Source organism: Ornithodoros turicata, chromosome 7, assembly GCF_037126465.1.
Source record: "Ornithodoros turicata isolate Travis chromosome 7, ASM3712646v1, whole genome shotgun sequence".
Lineage (NCBI taxonomy): Eukaryota > Metazoa > Arthropoda > Arachnida > Ixodida > Argasidae > Ornithodoros > Ornithodoros turicata.
In genome coordinates, this window is record NC_088207.1 from 23,658,396 (window position 1) to 23,675,516 (window position 17,121).

Sequence of the window (17,121 nt, forward strand, 5' to 3'; positions counted from 1 at the left end):
CGTAATTGTATCCTTCGAACAATTATTGCTTATTCCCAATTATCCACTTAGTCTTCCTAGCAAAAATAAATCTCAACTGTTATGCTGCCTCGAAAACATGCATGGTTGAAGCTTTCGAGGATGTTCCCAAGCAATGAAATAATTAAGCCAGCTGTGAGAGTCTGAATGTGTGCAATGAGCAGCAAAATTCGTTTTCAAAGAAGGGGTCGGCTGACCTAAAATCCACTGAAAATCCACTTAAATCACAGAGAAATCAACTTGCAAGAAGCGCTTCCTACACTTTGAAAACGGAACTTCACCGCATAGCACGCTCTGCACCAACCATTGCCACGAATGATACGGCTATTGCCTCTGCTTCGAAAGAGTGTCGGGCGTACGCATTTTTGCGTCAATTTGGGTACACGGTAATGGACACAAAAAGATGCGCGCCTATCTGTCTTTTCCAATCAGGAGTGATAACCCTATCATTCTAACAATGGTTGGAGCAATGGTACCGATAATATGATATAATTGTAGTAATGGTACTAGAGCCACTAAATAGGGTACAGAGTATCGCATTAATTCTCCGCGCCGGAGCTACCGTTCGGTGTCCGTGATTGGGCTCATCGTGTCACGTGGTTTCACTTTCCAAGAACGCGCCGTCCATGTTTAGTCACCTCCATCCAAAGCCGGTCTCCTCGGTTGCGAGCTGGCTGGACTGCGCGCTGTTCTTCAGCGGAGAAGGGGGAGATTGATATTCCGTTGCTAGGCGACGCAGCCGCGCTGGACCCAACATGGCGGGCTCGCTGGCTCAGTGTCGCTACACCGCTCCCTATTTAGTGACTCTACCACGTACCTCAGGCAGAGAGCGACATGTGTTGAACCAGGACGCCAAGGTTTTGGATGACTCCTGATGTTGTTGACCTCGGAGTTACTCATGGAACTTTTCGGACTGCCAAAATGTCAGCTATAGAACAGGTCACACTGCTGCTGTTGTGCACATCAGAGTGGCCGGAATGAAGCAGTCTCTGAGGTTAGGGGAGTGTGCGTTTCTCGTTAGTATATGATAGTTTGGTGGTCATATTAACCAGGGTTCACGATATATCGTTCTGAAGCAACCGCCATTTCCGCGTGCATCAAACTGTCCTTTATGTGACCTCTGTATCATAACTGACCGTGCAGCTCTGATGCAGTTTGGGACCTGAGTATCATGCTGTGGTACAGGCGGGATGATAATTTTATTTACACATGTGGGGATCTAACATTATGGTTATAGAACCACCAATGTCCAGGTGAAGCTATTTGCCGAATCGCTTTTCCGTTTTCCCATACTTCTCCAATACTTGAACAAACTCCGAGGCGAGGACTCCCTTCAAGCTCAGGATGTCACTGGAAGAAAGGTGGAACGACCATGAACTTTTCATAACATACTGGCTACGCAGAAAGGGTGTCAGTAAGACTAGAGATTGGGTAATCGGTGCAAATATTTACGGGTTCCGTCATTGGGCACGTGACCAGTGTACGTTTGGCATATTCTAGTATTGCGAAAAGTGTGTAGGTACCAAAACTATCGATTGGCCTATGCACTCTTAGAAATGAACTTCACCTCGTAGCACGCTCCTAGCCAACACTTATGCTATTCATAATTGTCATAAAAAGGCGTACGCCTCCTGTTTTCAACAAATCAGGGAAGATAACGATATCATTCGTAAAGATGGTTGGCTGGGAGCGTGCTACCCGGTGAAGTTCATTTTGAAGAGTGTATATACTCTTAAAAATGAACTTCATCGCATAGCACACTCATAGCCAACCACCATTCCGAATGATACCATTCTGTGTATCGATTTGCTGGAAATGGGAGGAGGTGCCTATCTGGGACACATTATCTTGCCCAGATAGGCGCCACCCCCCTGATTTGAACAAATCAGGACACAGAATGACATTATTCGGAATGATGGTTGGCTAGGAGGGTGCTATGTGGTGAAGTTCTGTTTTAACCGTGTACTTATGAAAAGATAGGGAGGGGGTACATGTATCATGTAGGGAATTTTCTCAATCACCAATTTCATGGAATACGGGGTGGGATATATTTATTAGACGAAAGGAAAAAAAAAGGGGGGGGAAAGGTCATCCAAACGGGACGTCGGCTTGCTATTCCGCAACAAAAAGAAAATTAATGAAGATGAAGAAAGAAGAATAAAATAAATAAAAGAAAGGGGGAAAAAGAAAGAACGAAAGAAAAGAATGGAGACGAATAAGAAGAATAAAATAGATAAAAAAGAAAAGAACTAGGAAGTAAAGGATAGACCAACAAACGGTGAAAGAAGGATGACATGGAATACGCTCGTGTGTGCAGCGAAGGGGAACGTAAATCCTATATGAGACGGCAATAATTTGCATCCACCAGTTGCCCTCGCTGAAAAGGCAGGAATATCCGTTCTGCGTCATTAAATATTCGGTTGCTAGCCGAACTGCCGGCGTCTCATTTGCCTAACCACAGTGGCTTTTCTGTGCTATAACCGCGGTGCCATTACATCAACATTCTCTTCGTACCTCTCTTTTACAGCGTTTCTCTTTCCGGTATTTTGTCATGAACTTCTAGAGGCCCGATTCCGATCAGTGTCGGTAGAGCGAACGTGTCGTTCGGGAGCGATCGCACGTAGATATCTGACGCAAAAATAACGCTAGCGATTAAAATTTGGTATTCCCTGCGCTCCAAATAGCGTTCGAGGGGATGAGCCTCGGCCCTATCGTAAAGCGGGGCGAGAGTTGTCAGGATGGCTGAAGGTTGCTTCGCGTGGCCGCTATCAACACCGCCGCGGTTGGCGCTGGTGTTTAGATCGCGTCAGAGCCGTATATTAAAAGGGAGTCTGGCCATTAATGGGTCATGCCTATACCTGAAGCTCCACCCACTTTTTCAGCTTTCCGACCAATGAAGTCTTGAAATATGGGGCGCTATCAATCAGCCTATCCTCACTATTTGCCCCCTTATCCAACATGGGCAGCGCCATTTTGGGTGGCAAGTGGATTGGATGGGATTGAAATGGATACCTCTCGCAATCTGCAAAAGTAGTGGATTGTTGGTGCAGATTTGATGAGCGCCACCTAGGGAGCGTAAGGCACGTCGGGAATTGTCGACTGCTTCCAGCGTTGTACCGCTGCCGGCAGAACCAGCTGCTGGGACACATTCTGTTGTCGGTATGATTTTTAAACAAATCTCCATGAATAGTTGGAATATAAGAGGCAAGAATGTTTATATTCATGAAATCCAGCAATTAAATATAAGATTGTACAGCACAGCACCGTTTTTGTTATGATTTCGTTGTGGTCGCCGTGTTCACTAGGCCTAACACCGGCGACAAAACGTATTATTTTCAGTTAGATATCGATGGATGAGCATAAGTTGAAACTGATTTCCTTGAAACTTATATCAGGATGTACATTTGCAGCGTAAAATCAGGTTAGTCTGTGAAATTTTTTTGTCACGAAATCCCCGCTTCACTGCGTTTGTCTTCGTCGCCATTTTGGGTGGCAGTATGGTGTCATGGCGACCCCCTTGGTAACAAGCAAACCAATCAGAGGAACGAAATTGTGATTGACAGGTCGAGCCTCTTTTTGTGACTCCTCCCAATGGCCAGACTCCCTTTTAATATACGGCTCTGGATCGCGTGACAGCGCGTTTGTAAATGAGACGCATTTTGTGAAACTGCTTCACCACGGAGGCTACACTTCACTCTACAGCCTATCAGCACAATACACAAAGGTCTCCCTAAAGCTTACATTTCTCCAGTCGTCAAGTGTTCCGAGATCTCCTTCGCTGGAATTTAACACAACGAATAATTCTGCCCACTCTTTATGCGTGTCTAACTCCGTGCAGAACGGTGACAAAGTGCCCGCGAATAAATTGCGGTGCTCGATCATGAACTGTAACATCATTTCGTAACATCCGCATTTCACATTAGTCATGTGTTGGACGAGAAAAGCGAGGCTTTTTCTCCATCGTCAACGCAACTCACAGCGTCCTAATGCAATTCGTCTTTTTATGAAAATTTGTGCATGTATGAAAAATTATGAAAATTTGGGCAAAAAAAAAAGAAAAGAAAAACACCCGCTATTTAGCTGATATTAGCTATCTAGCTGATTATGCCTTGCAATGCGAAAGACGAGAAAGAAGGAAATCAAGTTATAAAATAAGGAGTAAATAGCTTACAGCATTTCGCTATGGTTAATTTGCCATGGTAAGAACCCCATCACGGCGTCATCATTGCCGAAACGAAGAACAACCTCAGGTTCCGGCATCCCTTTCTGCTGCCCTAAAACATGTGCATCCAAGAGAGTTAATAATCGTAACAACATATGATTGGTGTCAACATTTACACACTGGTAATAAATTTGACAATAATAATAATAATAACGCTTTCTTTATTACGTGGCCATCAAGAACAGCCTCAAGGGCCTTGTTGTTGGACCACACTCACGCAGTTCTACACGCTTAGAAGTGAACTTCACCGCATAGCACGCTCCTAGCCAATCATCATCTCGAATGATATTGTTATCTGCCCTAATCTGTTTAAAATGAGAGGCGTACTCCTTCTTTGTGGCAAATGTGAACAGCATAAGTATCACAAAAAGGCGTACGCCTCCAGCTTTCAACAAATCAGATTACTTTCAAAGGCACAGAACGGTAAAATGACGAAACGATGAAAGGCACAGAACGATATCGTCCTAGATGATGATTGGCTAGCAGCGTGCTATGCGGTGAAGTTCATTTTTAAGGGGTTTTTTCCTAGGTTTTCCTCAGACGCTTTCAGACATATGTCGGCACAGTTTCCTTAGAAATCGGCCCAGGGCGCACATTCCCCCAGCGCGTCAGTCGTGACGTTGCCCACCTCTGTGAGGCCGACAACGGCGAGCCCTTTCACCATCACCATCATCACCATCAGTTTTAAGAGTCTGCATAATGCTGAAGACGACATATACCCACACTCTAAAACAGAGCTGCACCGTATAACACGCTCCTAGCAAACCATCATCCCGAATAACAACGCTGTCTCCCCTGATTTGTTGAAAACCGCAGGAAGGGGGCAAACGCCATTTTTGCGGCAATTGTGAACTGCGTAATGACACAAAAAATGTCGTACGCCCCCAGGTTTCAGCAAATCAGACGAAAGAACGATGTCACTTGGCATGATGGTCGGCTAGGGGCGTGCTACGAGGTGAAGTTCGTTTTTAAGAGTCTGGGATATGGAGAACACACGCACAGATTACGTAATACACACGTGGCTCTACATCTCTACGAAACAGATTTTTTTTTCTCTCTCTCTTCAGCGCATAAACCAACGCGGACAATTCTCACGTGTAATAAAGCGTACGTGCAGAGCCACCTATGAGTAAAGTTTCAAGGATATAGAGCAAGGCATCTCTGATACTGGCGCCGTCGAGCAAAACATGTCGCGTATTGCCCCGTGTCTCATCGTGGCCCACCTTACCCTATTATTAAAACGTGCCTGTAATTTTAGATACAAGCAATCTATCCACCAACAGTATTGTATATATGTTGGTGGATAGATTGCTTATACCTAAACACAGGCACGTGTTAAATAATATAGTTAGCATTACAGATATATGAAACCAGTGAGATAATAAGACTTGGACTACAGATTACAGGAACGTTAACAAAAACTAATTTATTTAATGGGCAATTTAACACATAGATTTACATAGATACATTTACATAGATAGACATAGAACACATAGTCTTCGTCAGGACAAAAGAGTATATATATATAAGCAAAAATCGCAGAAATTATATGCAATACTGATCAGAAAAACTGCAGGATATCAGGGACAAAAAAAAGTGCGGGAAGTGATATAGAAAAAACATCACATGACGGCGAGTTAATGAGGCTCTTGCATCGCGAGATAAGGTCTCCTTTGCATATGTTGGGGTTGAAAAATGTAGGATGCTCCCGTAAGGTTACACTTGGAATAGCAAAATGCAACAGCATTCCGAGCAACTGTGGGCAGTCGGTTTGAGGACAAATACATTTGTTCAATAAAGTGGCGTCGGGTATCGGATGATAACACTTTGTCAATAGACTGCTAATGCATAACAGTTATAAATGCACAGTCTTAAAGCAGAACTTCACCACATAGCAGGCTCCTAACTAATCATCATCCTGAGTGACATTGTTATTCACCTGATTTGCTAAAAACGGAGGGCGTATGCCATTTTTGTTGCATTTTATGCAGTTCATAATTGTCACAAAAATTGCGTACGCCCCCCGTTTTCAAAATCGAGGGAGAGAACGTTGTTATTCGGGATGATGGTTGGCTTGCAGCGTGCTATGAGGTGAAGTTCCGTTGTCACACCATCTCATCTCATCCGGGCTACAGTCGTGACGCAGCCCACATACGTGAGGCCAATAACGGCAAGCCGGTCTTTCGTCATCATCACCACCACCACCACCACCATCCGTTTTTAGAGTGTTGGTCTTCATCGTACTATGTGTGGTGAAGTTCTCCTTGAACAGTGTGGGCAGTAGTTGACCTTCACCATGTTATATGGTGAAATTCTGTTTTGAGAGTCTGGGCAGTGGTTGGCCTTCACCATCTTATGTGGTAGTTTTGGTGGTGAAGGGTTTTTTTAAGAGTCGAAATCGTCACCACCGCTACCACTTGTTTTAAAAGTACAGTGTGAAGTATTTTTGTAATGCTGCTTTGTTTTCAGTATACCTAGACGTCGTTTTCCTTATTCTTCGTATAACCTGTGTGCTCTTGCTATTGCATTGCGACAAAAGAAAAAGAAAAGAAAAAGGTGGACTTAGTAATGATACTTACAATCATTCAGCACTGTCCATATTACTAAGGCACGCAGTTAGTCCTGCCATTTGTGGTTTACACGCTGTTAAAAGCAGAACTTCACCACATAACACGCACCTGGACAGCCACCAACGATAGCGTTGTGTCTCCTGATTTGTTCAAAGCAGGAGGAGTCACCCTTTTAACGATTCGCCACTGACTTCAACCTCAGCGAAATAAACTGCTTCTAAGTATAGTAAGAAAGATGTAGAGGGACACTGTTCCCCTCTCCCGTGGTAGAAACGTGCATGTACTTACTGCGTAGTTCTTCCTCAATCATCTTCTGCGTGATCTGGTTGTCTTGAATCCTTCCCATGGCGTAGTCTTGGCACACGGCTCTCATAGCGGACGCCAAACCGCCCTTGCCGTGCTGGGCGGTGATGACATATACTCTTAGGGCGGAATCCTTCGTCTGAGGCTCCAAGATGTCTGAAAATAACGAGTAAATCATATCCCATCTGCCCCTGTGGGACGTTTACCTATCACAACGGAGCAAGCATTTCTTCGTTTGTTTCAAGCGTTCTTTTTTCTTTCTTTTTTGCGAAGTGCGTACAGAAAAGCGAGTGAAAAACGTGACTGTGAGGGTACCCTACTTACAAACCCCATCAACATCGTTATCACGAGGGTTTACTGCAGACGGTTTGTAAGAGAAACCGCTTCGATTTGAAATTTCGTAATCGATTCGTAATTCAAATTGAACACACAGTTATTCGTTTCAGTATCCGGAAAACCTGAATAGTCGCACAGCCTCACTTCGATGTTCATCGGGTGTTACAGCACAGTTTTCTGTTATTAGAGAATTTTAGTGCATCGTACGCTATCGCCTTTGCGTACGTGAGGGATAGCTTTCATAGTTCTGATGCGCACGTCCATAACAAAAAGAGAGCTTCGCGCAGTGCACAGAACTACCAACGCTATCCCTTGTGTACGCAAAGGCGATAGCGTACGATGCACTAAATCTCTCTATTCAGGTGGGACTGAAAATTGTAGTTCATGTATCGTACAGTATCATTGACGAAATACCCCCAAAACTATTTTTGGCATTTTGATCAGGTACAAGAATGTGGAGCCATTTTCTGAAGCGTGCACCTATTCAGCCGTGATGTATAGACAGTGAACCACAACCATTCTGTGTTGAAAAAGCAATACATACTCTGGTTCTCCTCTTGTATAAACATTACGGCGTCCTTGGAAGAACGGCACTCCAAGAGCGCACCTTGAACGGCATCTTGCAGTTGGCTCAGGTTCTTGTACGTAATTCCTGCGGGGAAAAGAGTAAGGTTCGGTTGCGTGAACAGATAATGGCAAAAGTTACGATGCGGTGTCTAATGGTGCAACAGAATGCACTATGGTTTCTCAGGTCGGTCGTCAATGACAACGTAATAGAGATATATCTTTGTGCGCACGTAAGCGTAACGTTATTCAGAAACTGTCCGAGCGATTCGCGAAAGTGCCATATAGTAATAATAAACCAGTAGTTAGCTGTTTCCACGGACCAGTATAAACTTCATCTCGTGGTATAAGCTGCTATCGAGCCAGGCAAGAGTAACTATAACCGTAGCCCAGGGGTCATATCCCGAAACTGCAGATTAATCTGCACTCTTGGAAAAGAGCGTGCAGCAGTTACACCCATTTAAGAGGTAATATGTGTCGCAAATATGTTGTGTCTAAAAGGTTGCAAAGTTCTACCTGCTCACTCTCAAAACAGAACTTCACCGCATAGCATGTTGCCCGCCAACCGCTGCCGCGAATGATAGGGTAATCTAATTCTGATTCGGTGAGCGAGGGGAGCGTACGTTTTTTTTGTAGCAATCTGGATGTATGATAATTGCTTATACAACCCTTTCACAGCCGTTATCAGGCGCTATGCTGACCTAGGTGGTAACTATACAGGGTGTTTCAGTTAAATCCCCAGGCTAAATAATTCGCGAACCAGTGCACCAATCGAATAACTTTCTTTTTTACAAGTATCTGTCCAATACCGCCTACAAGATGCGCACCGCGTGAATGAGCGGGAGGCGCTCATTATTTAAATAAAAATGCAAATAAGTTTCGTAAAAAAGCGTAACTTCTAAAGCAGGGCGCTGTCGGTATTAAAATGGATACTACCCCTTTTGGGACCTTCAGTGGACACCTTTCAGAGAAAAATCTGCCACCGAAGCGGGTCATTTGTTGCAGTAATTAATTGGTTTCGGTTTACGTATTTTTGTCGCGGCTGGTCGCGGCGAAGCGCAAAAAGACGCTCTTTCACTCCCTTATCCATCAATGAATTACGTCCTTACACCAATGAATTACACCAATGAATTACACCAATGAATTACGTCCTTTTGCGCTTCGCCGCGACCAGCCGTGACAAAAATACGTAAACCGAAACCAATTAATTACTGCAACAGATGACCCGCTTCGGTGGCAGATTTTTCTCTGAAAGGTGTCCACTGAAGGCCCCAAAAGGGGTAGTACCCATTTTAATACCGACAGCGCCCTGCTTTAGAAGTTACGCTTTTTTACGAGACTCATTTGCATTTTTATTTAAATAATGAGCGCCTCCCGCTCATTCACGCGTTGCGCATCTTGTAGGCGGTATTGGACAGATACTTGTAAAAAAGAAAGTTATTCGATTGGTGCACCGGTTCGCGAATTATTTAGCCCGGGGATTTAACTGAAACACCCTGTAGAAGTTACCACCTGTTCACACACTTTCATTTTAGCGTGTGTAACAACCTTTAAAGTGTAACAACAACAACTTTATTTCAGGATGATAGGTGGGGAGTTTCATCGCCGCGGGCGATACTCTACCCCACACTCTCAGAAATGAATCGCTTAAAATACCACTTACAGCATTCTTGACGCCTATTTAGATGTAAAACGCTAAAAACGCGACAAATTTTAGCCGTCAGGCTCACCCTTGCGTTTATGAAGAATAAAATCAGGCGGAATAAGCGTTAGGGCTTTCGCTTTAGGCGGAATATAATTTATTTTAGATGTCATTTCGAGATGGAAGCGTCCTTACACTTAAATTATTACACCTAAAAGTTTCTCTTGACGGTTAAACGCTCACAAAAAGCCTGAAGGCGTCGTCACTGCATAATCTCATTGCCGTCCCCCTTCGCCTTTCCTCTCTCTTTGACCCCTAAACAAGTCGCGCTTAAACGTTACAGCGAGAGGTTCAAATTTGAGATCGAACGCCTCCATGATGGCGTCGACGCCGAACAGTGATCCTGCGAGCTGCTTGGCTGGTGTTTCATAGGACACCAGGGCGAGTTGTACGCGTAGAAGTTTGTGAAACTTTCAAGGAACGCGTCGGGAACGGATATTCTGCAGTCAGCCACGAAGATACAGGTAAACAACAGCAGGGCGTTCATTTGGACGTCTTCGTTTTGGCGTTTTCGTTTTAGATTTGTTTTGCCTGTCGCTAGGACGAAATCGACTCATGGTGTGCTTTACGCGGTCTTTCAGGCCTCCCGCTTTCAACGTCCCATGCAGAAGGCGGAAGTGTCAGAGTCTTCGCTGTTTCTGGCTCGTCATTGTGGAATTATTTGCAGTGTGCTTTATAGGTTTGAATGCAACGAGTGGGTGAATGTCAAATATTTATGTGCATATTTGTGATTGGCAGTGTTGCCATATTTCCATCATTTGACTCAATTTCTGTATTACTTTTGCTAGCTTTCTCTGCCTGCGGAAAAATCAGCTTGCCAAACGTAGAAAAACACGCGGGGAATATTGGTTGCCATTTCACACGGCGAAAAGGGACCGCTACATTTGTTTTGATTTCCTTCCGGGTGATACAACCTGTGAGTAACCTCATCATTTCCTAATGCAGAAGTGCTGTTTAGAAGTAAGCTAACTAGAAAGTGACATTTTGGTTTGCTGTGTTCCACATGTTCTCTACGCCTGATCTTTGGCACATTTTAGATTACATACTGTACCTCTGATGTCAGTGGTTAGACTTCTTTGGTACAATCATAGCCCTTTGTATTAAGCCCCCTTTTTTCTTCCTTTTGGGCACGTGTCAACTCCTGTCAGATACCCAAGTGTTCCTACAGGTATTAAGGCTGAAATGGTGCATGGCGGACTGCACACCTATGTGATGCCGTTCTGTCTTGTCATTAGCTTATGGAATATGTAATACCGACTGTAAATCATATATAGTTTTTGACGTAGTGCAGAGTGTTATTCACAATGACTCTTCCTGAAGGTCTTAGTGGAATTTATATGTAATGTGCAGACTGAAGCAAGTTTTCATGCATGTTTATGAACAATAAAACATGTTGCGATGTGCACTCTGGCGGCACAAAACGAAAATGTCAAAATGTCATAATGTTGCGAGGAAGAGCTGTATCGTCCCGAGCAGCGTCACAATGTCTTATTTTTAGAACTATGATGCGACAATGACGCTGCTCGAGATGAAGATTACGATTCTTGCATTAATTGCGCAAGCCGTATATGTAGAGGCGAAATAGGTACGAAACAGGTCAGTTAAGGATCAACAACTGAACTATACAGGGTGTTTCAGTTAAATCCCCGGGCTAAATAATTCGCGAACCGGTGCACCAATCGAATAACTTTCTTTTTTACAAGTATCTGTCCAATACCGCCTACAAGATGTGCACCGCGTGAATGAGCGGGAGGCGCTCATTATTTAAATAAAAATGCAAATGAGTTTCGTAAAAAAGCGTAACTTCTAAAGCAGGGCGCTGTCGGTATTAAAATGGGTACTACCGCTTTTGGGACCTTCAGTGGACACCTTTCAGAGAAAAATCTGCCACCGAAGCGGGTCATTTGTTGCAGTAATTAATTGGTTTCTGTTTACGTGTTTTTGTCGCGGCTGGTCGCAGCGAAGCGCAAAAGGACGTAATTCATTGGTGTAATTCATTGGTGTAAGGACGTAATTCATTGATGGATAAGGGAGTGAAAGAGCGTCTTTTTGCGCTTCGCCGCGACCAGCCGCGACAAAAATACGTAAACCGAAACCAATTAATTACTGCAACAAATGACCCGCTTCGGTGGCAGATTTTTCTCTGAAAGGTGTCCACTGAAGGTCCCAAAAGGAGTAGTACCCATTTTAATACCGACAGCGCCCTGCTTTAGAAGTTACGCTTTTTTACGAAACTCATTTGCATTTTTATTTAAATAATGAGCGCCTCCCGCTCATTCACGCGGTGCGCATCTTGTAGGCGGTATTGGACAGATACTTGTAACAAAGAAAGTTATTCGATTGGTGCACCGGTTCGCGAATTATTTAGCCCGGGGATTTAACTGAAACACCCTGTATACGGAATCGGACGAGCGTGAAGGCAAAGTTCGTTTATTAAGTTTGGCATTTGTCTGACGCTTCAGCGGTGTATACATAGACGGTGTGGTTGGTTGGTTGGTAAAAAATGAAAAATGTGGAGAAGTTGGCCCACTAGGTGTTCTGAAGCGATGGGCGTCTGTCTGTCATAGCACTGGAGAAGACAGCCGACGTACATGCAGGTGTTTCATGATGATTCTCGATTAGTGTGCGTCAAGTGCGGCGCAGCAGAAGCGCAGAAACGTCACCTGAGCAGCTCTATACTGGTCGCGGACGTCGCGGGGCAGTCGCATGTGGTAGCGAACCTGTTGGAACGCAAGCACATGCGGCAATACATGTCCAAGATCACAACCCATGGAACTGTGAGGTGACGTTTTTACGTTTACTGCCTGTTCCCACTGACGCTTACTAAGCGGGGTGCGGGACACGGTGAGAGGAAAAATAGCGGGGATTGCTTCACACTTGCCGTATATGTGTAATGTATTAGCCTTTAAAATACACTCTTAAAAATGAACTTCACCACATAGCACGCTCCTAGCCAACCATCACCCCGAATGACAACGTTCTCGCCCTAGATTTGTTGAAAACGGGAGCAGGAGCCTATTTTGTGGCTATTATGCACGGCACAAAATAGGCTCCTCCTCCCGTTTTCAACAAATCAGGGGCGAGAACGTTGTCGTTCCGGATGGTGGTTGGCTAGGAGCGTGCTATGTGGTGAAGTTCATTTTTAAGAGTGTAGGTGCCAAGAAATGGTCCACTTTTTTACACTTATTAAGAGTGATGGAATATGTGTAAAGCTTTTACACCTAAATAAGCGTCATGGTAACTTCCGTTAATATGTTACGCATAAAATAAGGGTCAAAATGTGAACAGTTTCTTGACACTTAGTGGCCGATTTATTTCTGAGAGTGCAGTGCTGGAGGTGAAGCGGGGAACGAGGTAATGGGTCCCGTTACAATGAGGATCAAAGTCCTGTGGCGTCCAAAAAGACGAAGAGAGCCTCGAGGGCAGAGCGGTGGTGAGCTGGATGCGGCCAGGGGCCAAGCAATTCTCTGAGAGAGAGGAGGCGGGAGTCTAGCTCGTTGAGGGAGGCGGAGAGTACGGAGCGGGAAGGGTGGTAGTGTGGGCAATGGAGAAGAATGTGCTCTAGATCTTCAACAGCACCGCAGTGACTGCAGTGGGGAGAGTTAACTTGTCTCAAGCGGTAGCGCCACTGTGCTGTGAAGGCCACGTCGAGGCGCATTCGATGAACTAATGCGGCGTCTTGACGAGAGATTTGCGCTGGCATGCGGAAAGCGAGCGCTGGGTCAACTCTGCTCAGCATGGCGGGGCGTAGTATGTCGGCGGTCCGTTGGCGGGTAGCCAGAGGAGTCACAAGGCTTCGAAGTATGGACCGCCGGTCACCTCTCAACAGTGCAATACGCGTCAGTGTCCGAGACGAGAGAGCTGCTTCGGTGGCGCTGTCCGCCAGTTCATTGCCTTCGATACCGCAATGGGGGGAACCCATTGGAGAGCGAGCCGATGCCTTGCGCTTTAAAGTGTAACAGTGAATGATAAACCCACAGAAACCCATGTTCTTCTGAAGATGGCAACGTCGCTGCTTACACTCTTAAAAACGAACTTCACCGCATAGCACTCTTCTATCCAACCATCAGCTCAAATGATATTGTTATCTGCCCTGATTTGTTGAAAACGGGAGGCGTACGCCTTTTCTGTGACACTTATGCTGTTCATACAGTGACACTTATGCATGTCACATTCTGTGACACTTATGCATGTCACAAAAAAGGCGTACGCCTCCCGTTTTCGACAAATCAGGACAGATAATGGTATCATTCGAGATGGTGGTTGGCTAGGAGCGTGCTATGCGGTGAAGTTCATTTCTAAGAGTGTAAGACGCGCAACATTTCTGCTGTATACCTGATTCGTTGAAAACGGGAGGCGGAGCCTATTTTGTAGCCATAATTCCTTACATAATGGTTACATAATAGGCTCCTCCTCCAGTTATAAAAAAAAATCAGAAACGAGAGCGTTGTTATTGGGGACCATAGTTGCCAAGCAGCGTGCTCTATGTGGTGAATATGCGGACCTATCAGATTCATCTATAAAAAAGGTGTTACAGCCAACATGCTAAAATCGCCGTTTAGAGCCGACACAGTCGGCGGGCTAGCTTGGTAGAGTTTATAGCCCTTTTAAAGTTGTAAAGAAGGTTGGCGGCCGGCGGGCAGCCTTGTGTATCGCAGAAAGGAGACAAAAAAGTCACCGCTGAACGACCTTTCGGTGGCGTGAGCTGCCCATGGAATAGACAACAGAGGGTTTTAGTGCATCGTACACTATCGCCTTTGCGAACGTGAGGGATAGCGCGGAGGGTTTTGCGCAATGCGCGAAGCTCTCTTGTTTTTTTGTGAGTACGTAGAAGCACCAACGCTATCCTATACGTACGCAAAGGCGATAGGGTACGGTACACTGATTGTCATTTTTTGGGAATTTTAGGAGAACGAAAACACCTCTCTCTCTCTCTCATCGTCTCCGAAAACATCATAAGCCAATCGCACGGTTCCTTTGGTGTCGGATAGACTGACAGCGATACGGAGTTGGAATCGGAAGTGCGCTTACGATTTCCTAAAACTAGGCAACAGGGCAAGGGCAAGCTGGTACATCTTGGTCACACGAAAAACCCGGGAAGGGAGAGGACGACACAAACACAATCTCAACTAAAACTCCCTCATGTCTATTAGGGAGGGTTCGGGGAGCCCGACAGATCGAAGTGTCCGGTGCAGTGTATATACACTGCACCAGGTAATGGTTCCGTAAAATGCTAAGCCAATCTCTTGATTCCTTCGAAGTGGATGAGATCGTGTTTCTGATCTTTCGTATGACAACTTCCATTAACTTCCAGAGACATTAACAGACACCCTTGAAGCAAACGGGGACAGATAGACTTGAACCAATGCAGTTGACTTGGTATTCCATGCACCCATCAGTATAACTGCGTCCACTCTAGTTCGCTGCTAGGGCATGGCTCCGATCAAGAAACACGTCGCTATGGTGTTCCGTAAACTTTTGTAGGGACCTGTACCACATGCCTCCATATCGGGGAGGCAAACCGCTGTTTAATAACGACACCGCAATCACCGTATCCTTACTCACCGTTCACGTCGTAGACGGTGACAGTCCGCACACCCATCACCATGCACCACACAATCACCTTGGCCAGTTCGTCCATATCGACCGTGTTTTCCAGAACAGCCAGTGCAACGTTAGGGGGCACATCCACTATGTGTCCGGTGCTTTCCTTGAGCGCGACGACGGCTGCGTAACCCTTTGCACTGTTCAGTGGCACGTACATCATCCGGTGTCTGAGTCTTCGGGACCACGCGCGAATCCACAGGGCGATCATCATAGCATACTGCAGTATCAGAAGAATCCCGAACGCTGCAACTGCACCGACGGCGACAACGGCTCGACGGGTCCCTGCCACCGCGGACATGATCATGCACGAAGTTCGAAAAGTCGAATATGAATGTTAAATGAGTTGCCTGCGTGTGCATTGCACATTGTCGAAACGAGAAGGAAAAGGAACGCCAACGAGAAAGGTCACCGCAGCCGGTAAAATAGTCGGAACGAGGAAGCGGGAAAACGAGGATTGGAATCAAGATGCCAGAATGGTGTCTCATTTATTGTCTTCTATATCTTCCTTATTGTTGAAGTGACCGTGGTGTACGTTTCTGACGTAAGTGATGTGAATAACGAGAGGGTGGGAACGTATTTTCCCGAAGCGATTTCTTTTCGTTTTACATTTAGCGAGCTGTAACGTTGAGCCTTTTCACGGAATTCGTAAACTATTGAAAAGATGTCGACTCTTTGCACGGCGGTGCGCGGTCCCGCGTGAGAGAGAAGGAAATCCTCCAACTCCCTTTAATGAACGCTAAAGTCGCACCGATCAAAAGAAAAAAAAAATATACACTACATAACAACTAACAGGGCAGAATGGGGTGGGGGGTATGTCAAACAGTCTTACTTCCCGAATAGCACTCTGACTTTTTTAAGTAGCCTGTCTGACTGCACTAATGATGTGTCTCGTAGGGGTGACGAAACGTCTGCTATTAAATGTTGTTTTCCAATGTGTCAAGCCGGCGTTGGGGCTTTATTTTCTAACCCTGCGGTGTGTAATTAGATGATACCCTGCACATCTAAAAACAGAACTTCACCGCACAGCATGTTCTGCGCCAACTACACTCTTAAAAATGAACTTCACATCTCATTCAATTCATTCAACATTCCATTCATTCAACATTTCCAATATACAGGGAGTTGATTTTTTATTTTGTAGAGTACCCAGGCAGATGATTAGCTGTCTCAGCTCACAATATGTTTTCGCTTAGGTTCGGAAAAGTCATAAAGGTAAGGTGAGGTGAGAAAAGTGTACTTCACATTTTCATTCTTTATTCTCTCGTGCTCTACCCAACAAACTTCCTAATTTGATGAAGGCAACATTCTCTTGAGGAAGATACAGAAGACAGACACAACACGTACGAGACTCACGGGCTGTCTTCTGTATCTTCCTCAAACTCGAGGAAATGTTGCCTTCATCAAATGCCCACCAGCTCGCTTGCACACTCCTCGTCAGTTCCTTGAAACTACCTCAAACGTGATTTTTATATTATTGGGAGATGCAGTACTATATCTTATGTGACTAACGCAAAACGCGTCTCTCCCTCAGCTTTTATTGCTCCGCGCTGAAGACCGCAGTATGGACCGGTATTGTCAGTACCACAACACTGGTTAATATTCCAATACTCGACCAATACTGGTTCTGTGCAGCCTGTAATTTTTTTTTCTCTCTCTTCAAAGTTGATGTCGATTACGTGGGACGTTTCTTGGTGTCACAGCAACACTTTGTCCGTGGCCTCCCCCAAAAGTAGCCCCAGTGCTTCAGACGAAGATCATCGCACGACTCACCGCCGTAACACAGGACAGCCTGGTGAGAA

At 45.2% G+C, this 17,121-nt stretch overlaps 1 protein-coding gene across 1 annotated transcript; it reads right to left on the reverse strand.

Moving 5' to 3' along the window:
• Window positions 1-1,203: 1,203 nt before the first annotated feature.
• LOC135400357 (dehydrodolichyl diphosphate synthase complex subunit Nus1-like) lies at window positions 1,204-15,782 on the reverse strand. The gene is made up of 5 exons (XM_064632193.1): window positions 15,281-15,782; window positions 7,994-8,101; window positions 7,099-7,269; window positions 4,190-4,292; window positions 1,204-1,368 (listed from the first exon to the last, which is right to left on the reverse strand). Exons 1-5 carry the CDS (start codon window positions 15,624-15,626, stop codon window positions 1,278-1,280), a joined length of 819 nt encoding a protein of 272 aa, XP_064488263.1. The 5' UTR covers window positions 15,627-15,782; the 3' UTR covers window positions 1,204-1,277.
• Between the last annotated feature and the right edge of the window lie 1,339 nt (window positions 15,783-17,121).

Bases quoted from the DNA above. Each gene is read 5' to 3' on its own strand.
- LOC135400357 (XM_064632193.1), bottom strand. From the start codon at position 15,626: ATGATCATGTCCGCGGTGGCAGGGACCCGTCGAGCCGTTGTCGCCGTC. The intron at 7,270-7,993 runs GTATGTATTGCT...CGTTATTTTCAG, and splicing joins TATACAAGAGGAGAACCAGA to ACATCTTGGAGCCTCAGACG. The intron at 1,369-4,189 runs GTAAGCTATTTA...CCTTTCTTCCAG, and splicing joins ATTAACCATAGCGAAATGCT to TGACATCCTGAGCTTGAAGG.